The sequence below is a fragment of the Cicer arietinum genome, chromosome 5, assembly GCF_000331145.2.
Source record: "Cicer arietinum cultivar CDC Frontier isolate Library 1 chromosome 5, Cicar.CDCFrontier_v2.0, whole genome shotgun sequence".
Lineage (NCBI taxonomy): Eukaryota > Viridiplantae > Streptophyta > Magnoliopsida > Fabales > Fabaceae > Cicer > Cicer arietinum.
Genome location: NC_021164.2, coordinates 74,958,149 through 74,965,013, shown reverse-complemented (window position 1 = coordinate 74,965,013; position 6,865 = coordinate 74,958,149). Strand labels below are relative to the sequence as shown.

Genomic DNA, 6,865 nt, shown 5'->3' with positions numbered 1-6,865 from the left:
ACTCTTTCCAAAAACCTCAACCTTGGCACCACTTTGATTTTCACTGGCTTCTACAATTTCATCACTGGTCTCATCTATGGTGTTCCCATGCCAGTTCAGCCTATGAAATCCATCGCCGCCGTTGCACTCTCCGACCCGTCTTTCGCTGTCCCGGAAATCATGGCTTCCGGTATATTAACCGGAGGAATTTTGCTTCTTTTGGGTTTCACTGGTTTGATGAAATTGGCTTACAAGGTTATTCCTTTATGTGTTGTTAGAGGGATTCAACTTGCACAGGGTTTGTCTTTTGCTTTAACTGCTATCAAATATGTTAGAAAAGTTCAGGATTTGCCAAAGTCTAAATCTGTCACTGATAGAGATTGGTTTGGCTTTGATGGGTTGGTTGTAGCTCTTGTTTGTGTTTTCTTTATTGTTGTTGTCAATGGTGCTGGTGACAAAAATCATGGCTTTGATGAAGAAGAAATATTGGGTGTTGAAGTTGAAGGAGAGAGGAAAAAAAGTAGTGGTAAAAAATCATTGAAAAAGATTGTTTTTTCACTACCTTCTGCTTTTATAGTATTTGTTTTGGGTGTGATTTTGGGTTTTATAAGAAGGCCTAATGTGATACATGAAATTAAATTTGGACCTTCTAAAATGGAGTTAATGAAAATTACTAGACATGAATGGAAACAAGGTTTTATCAAGGGTACAATTCCTCAACTACCCTTATCAATTTTAAACTCTGTGATAGCAGTTTGTAAGCTATCTTCTGATTTGTTTCCTGCCAAGGACTTTTCAGTAACTTCACTTTCAGTTACTGTGGGGTTAATGAATCTTGTTGGTGGTTGGTTTGGTGCTATGCCATGTTGTCATGGAGCTGGTGGATTAGCTGGACAGTACAAATTTGGTGGAAGGAGTGGTGGGTGTGTTGCAATTCTTGGTGTAACAAAATTGGTTTTGGGTTTTGTTTTGGGAAGTTCTTTGGCTCATTTTTTCAATCAATTTCCAGTGGGGATTTTAGGGGTTTTATTGTTGTTTGCTGGGATTGAATTAGCTATGGCTTCTAGAGATATGAATAACAAAAAGGATTCTTTTGTTATGCTTTTCTGTACTGCTGTTTCTCTTGTGGGGTCCAGTGCTGCTCTTGGGTTTTTCTGTGGTATGGTTGCTTTTGGAGTTCTTAAGGTAAGGAATTTGATAAGTGTTAAGTCACTTTCTAGTCTTTGGAAGAATGAAGATCATGACCAAGTTTGAAGGGTGAAATAAATACTATTATATATATACGTAGAAATATGCATGTCTTTATGATATTATAATTCCAAATAATTGTTTATATATATGTTGTGTTTCCTAATAATGTAACTATATACTCTTCAATTTAGTTACTCAATATGGTATATGTATGTAATAAGGCTTGTTATAAGAATGGTGTCACGAGTTATTTTGCCTCTAATTCATTTCTTTCAAAGATTATGGGTTTTTCAATTGTTGGGGGCTTTTGTGTGCATTCTAGTGCATACACGACACACGCCTACATGGTAATTAAGTGTACCTTTACACAAGTTTTTTGTGTACAAAATATATTCAAGAGATATATTATATAATGAATTATAATATATTGTTATTTTTTAATCAATTAGTTTGTGAAATAATGTTTTTTTTATTAATAACAAATACTTATCTTATATATAACTTATAAATAAATAATTTTTATAAAATTTGATTTTGTTTGAATTTTGTGATAAAATATTGTAAATACTATACTAAATTAAATTGTATATTTTTTATTTTTTCTATTTTTGTTCTTCTAAAAAATTGAACTAAAGTGATATGTTACATCTTTATCAATTAATATTTGTTAAATATAAAAAAACTAGAATATATATATATATATATATATATATATATAATTTTTCTTTTATAAAATAAGTTTTTAAATTTTTATAAATATTATGCATTTTGAACTGAACTAAGATGATAAGTTGAAAAAGATAATAAAAATTGAAGAATGTATAGAGAAGTAAAAGAAAAAAAGTGAAAAGAAGAAGAAAAGAAAGTAAGAGAGAGAAATGCAGTAGATTAATAAAATATGAAAAGAAAAAGTAAGAGAAATAAAATAAGAGTAGAATAAAAAGTAATAAAATATATAAAACATGACATAAAAGAGTGACAAAGTAAGAAGAATAAAAAATAACCATGGATTTAGGCTATATTATTTATTCAATAAATATTTATTATAATTATTGTTCTAAACACATCAATCATTTAAAATCTATTTTTTATTCACAAATTATTTTTACTTTACTTTGATTTTTGTTTTAAATTATTCACAAACACTATTTGAAATAATTAAAGAATCGATATATAGTTGATAAACGAAATTCATTTTTGAGCATAATAGTTTAAAAAAGATTAATTATTATTAAATGTTTTTAGTCAAACACCTCGATTAACTTTCAAATTGAAAAACAAAATTCAGTGTTTTTAATTATATTGAATTTTAGTTCTAATAATTTTGTGACGGTACGTAGTTAAATGTAACCTTTGTCACCTTTTAGTATTTTAGTGAATGTTTGTATTAAATCTATTACCGGTAAGGGATGACGACATTGTTCGAGAGGTATATAGCAAGTTATCTGTGTTGGCACATCTATTCAATAATATTAATTTTAATATTTTTTGTTGTTGAATTTAATGTAGTTTATTTGATTTTATTATAATTTTTTTATTTTTAAAATATTAGATCCAAAGATAAAAAATATGAGGAAGTTGTTAACAAAATAAAATAAAATTGCTAAAATAATATAAATTATCTATAAGAGAGATTATTAAAATAATATAACACGTTATTTGTTTTAACATATCTACTCAACTGTATTTTTTCTTAAATTTAGTGTTTTTTATTTAATTTTATTAATATAATTTTATTTTTTAAAAATTTATTTATTATTTTTTATTTATTAAATTAACAATTATCTTGGCAAATGTAATCTCAAAAAAAATATTTTAGTATATTTTTTTTAAGGTGAAGTATTTTGGTGTGTTTTTAAAAAAATATATATATACCTACAAAATCACCTGGTCCAAAGATGCACTATTCCATGTGCCTGCGCGTTTTGTGAAGTGTGAACCGTGGTAGTACGTGGTGCTTACGCACTATCTATTTAAAGAAGTTGCTTCAGTTGCATTTTCAACATAGACAAATAAATGCGTCTATGTTAGTGATTTAAGTCTCTAGGTTAATTGCCACTTTGAAGAATATATATTTCCATTCTCAGCTACTAATGACTAATGATATCATCTCGAATAAAAGTTGAAGATTTTATGCTTTAATGATTATGTTTTGACAATGCATTCTTCTTAATATGGCCACAGGAGTTTTTATCCAAACTTTCGTGATTCGCCAAACAAAATTTAAAAGTTTACCATTACTAACAGTGTTAATTCCTTTCTACCTCCTTTTCAATTATTATTGTTATTATTATTTGTTATCTTAGTAATTATTTTGTCAATGATAATAAAAAAATTAATTAATTTTACAGTATTGGATTTCAATGGCCAACAAAAACATTTTTTTTTTGTTTCACAAATTCTGTCACTAAATGATGCCCTCTAGTCTCTAGCACGGTGAAATGTAATTGGTGATGGTCAAGAATAATTGGAGTACCTTATATGCTTTGATAGAGACTAAGAATGAAACATTAACCACTTAACATGTCATACTCGTTTTCTGAAAGAAAAAATGTTTCCACTTTCCTAGAATATCATCCACTCTAGACTTCTGGTTGGATCACGATTTCCTAAGGTTAGATGTACATGTAGTAGCTCATCTCAGCAATTGAATTTCGATCACATGATTTAGATTATACATTAGTTTTATTGTGTAAAATGATCTCAACCGTTGATTTAAATCAGACGGCTAAGAGTTGTAGGCACCATAAAAAATCTGATTCAGTTTTGTTTATTCACTTTTCGTCCGAAGATAAAAGTACAAACAATGGTAAAATACTGAAAATACACTGGACAACTAAGTTGAAAATGTGCAAATTAAATATAAATGAATTTTTTTTTGTAGTTCAGTTCTATATATGTATATTCTTTTGAGCTTTCCATATTCTAAATACGATTTAAATATAAATAATATTTGTTTGGGTACAACCCCAAATCAATAATGTTTGACACACACGAGAGAATGAAAAAAAAAATTAATTAATTAAATAATGTGACTGAATTTTTTCTTTTAATTTTCTATATTTATTTGTGTATTAAGAGATTATTGATTTGGAGCTGTGCACAACCAAAATTGATTGATTCTACAGCAAAGAGTAAAGTAATTTGGGTTTTTTAATTCTCTTTCCTTTATGCGTGAGGTTGGAAATAGTTGAAATCCTTGAAGCACTTACAGAGCTGTAAAGTGGAAGCACCTAGACATATTTTCTTACAATAATTAATCACCTGAATAATATATGTGTCTTTGAGTTTTCAGGTCGCCACATTCTTGACCCATTATACTTAAAGGGTGAAAAATCCACTTGATCCCTCATACTCACCTATACAAATTTTCATGTTTTTAATATAACTTTAAACAATTTTTAAGATTCAAGGTAAGATACATCAATTCGAACTTATTTTAGAATCAATAACAATTTTTTTTATGTAGATTCTATTATTTATATGGAATATAATTCAATTTTTAAATAAATTTATCTTTCTTCGATCGAGTGTCATAATTGCATGTCAATAAATTATTTATTTGTTTTATTATATGTTACGTAATATAATATATGCATTATATCATATATTAAAAAAGTAAATATTAAATTTAAAAATTTGAGGGTGGGGTAATTTAAAAAATGTTTTATGATATTTTCTTAGAATTTCATAGAAGTCATGTTATCAATTGAGGTTGAGTCGAATAAAATATATTAGTTTTTTTATAAAGTGATGAATCAAAGTTCAATTATCTCGTTAAGAAAAATACATAATTTTTACGTGTTTTATTTTATGTTAAAAACTTAGGATGATACGATAATGTTTCAATCTAAAGTGGTGATTGAATATATAAAATTAAACTGATTAATTAAAAAATTAAAAATTACAGTAACTTTATATATAATACATGCTCCTCTCAATAAAAATAAATAATACATGCATACAGCTACTTTTATTCAATTTCAGTGCCTGAATTTTTTATAAATTAATATTATCTCATTATTGATGATTTAAAAAAGGATGGATGGGATACATTTTTTTATTGCAAGTGTATGGAAGACTTTAGCCCAATTATGACTTGGACTCCCACAGCAATGGCATCAAGCTATGCCAACCCTATCGGTTGAAAATGGGCAATGGCTAAAAATGAGCTTTTCTAACTATATAGAGACACTTTGTAAAAAATAAAATAAAACTATATAAAGACATAGACGCCAAGCAAATTCTTTTGGTAGAAAACTAACCCTAACAAACTGGTCATAGTTTCGTAGATGGGATTTTGATTCTAAATTGTCACAAAATAATATTAGCAATACCATATTCAACAAATACAAATTCCACCAAATTTAAATGAGACTCATAATTTAGTGCAAGTTATGTGAATTTCGATCAAAAGAAAAAAAAAATGTTGAAATGTGTGTATTAGATAGTGTATTAATAACATTCGTCTTTGTACAATTATAGATGTTAATTTAAACCGTGCAATTAATATTAAAATACATTGAATATATTAAATTTGTGATTCTTTAAGTATCGAGAATTTAGACCCATCATTTATATTTAAAATAGAATATTAATCTACATTATTCATTTATTTTACGTGTTTATATTCTCTTTCTTTAATGACCTAGTAATCCCCTCATTTTCTCAAGTATTCTCTAATTATTCATAATATAACTTGCAACATTGTAGAAAATAATCATCAACTAATTTAATTTTGAATTAAAACTAATATTATCTACCAATATAGAATGACACAAGTGATAGATCTTTCTGTCTTTAATAATTTATTTAGAGATTTGAACCACAAACTAAACAAATAAACTTTTTAAATGGCTCGTGGTTATTTCAATGGGTTAATATATCCAATTGTACATATAAATTAATTATTTTTAAAAATAATAAAATTGTAAATAAAATAATTTAAGCAAATAATAGATTCGAAACAAAAAATACTACATTTTGTGTTCCATATATTATTGGTTGAATACTGAAATTAATTTTGTTAGAAAAAACTAAACAATCCCATAAGAAAAACTCAAATGACAACTGTGAAGACATTTAATATATCAGCACAAGTTCTAACCAGAATGCTTTATACCGTATGAATAAAACAATAATAAATAATATCAATAATTAATAATTAATTTAAATAGTTAATATTATATAATTATAAATAATTATAATGTTAATCATGAACTTTATTGCGATATTAATTTCTCACGTAGGAGAAGCTAAATCTTGTAAAAAACAAAAACATAGGAATGGAAAACCATTAAAATTTATGCATACCATGTGATTAGGCCATTACTATTGGGGCGCCACCACCACGGTGCTGCAATTATGATTTCCGTTTGAACATACATATGATGATCCCACCCTCGTTCCCTTTGTCTTCCTAATTCATAACCAACCACCGAAATTCCCATTTTATCCATTGCATACTACACGCAAATGCAATCCAATTCCATTTAGGGTTTCCCCTTTCATTCCCACACCCACAGATCCCGCTTTTTTTAACCCAATTGAATTTGCAATTCCCGCGAATTCATGTTCCGGAAAAATGCACTCCAAATCCACCCATTCATCTTTTCGAGATCGCACGCAAGAATTCCACAGCATCTCAGACAGGTTGAAGAAATCATTATCAGGATCAAATGAACCCACCACTAGT

At 27.4% G+C, this 6,865-nt stretch overlaps 2 protein-coding genes across 2 annotated transcripts in view; both read left to right on the top strand.

The window, feature by feature from the left end:
• LOC101506007 (molybdate transporter 1) overlaps nt 1-1,615 on the top strand; it is a 1,922-nt gene extending 307 nt beyond the window's left edge. Inside the window, 1 exon segment of the mRNA XM_012716122.3 lies at nt 1-1,615. Within this exon segment, the coding sequence (XP_012571576.1) occupies nt 1-1,233 (1,233 nt within the window). The 3' untranslated portion in view covers nt 1,234-1,615.
• Nucleotides 1,616-6,422: 4,807 nt separating this feature from the next.
• Nucleotides 6,423-6,865, top strand: part of LOC101499390 (syntaxin-32-like) — a 5,115-nt gene continuing 4,672 nt past the window's right edge. The window contains exon 1 of the mRNA XM_012716183.3: nt 6,423-6,863. Coding sequence (XP_012571637.1) covers nt 6,755-6,863 — 109 coding nt within the window. The 5' untranslated portion in view covers nt 6,423-6,754. The remainder of the gene's footprint in view (nt 6,864-6,865) is intronic.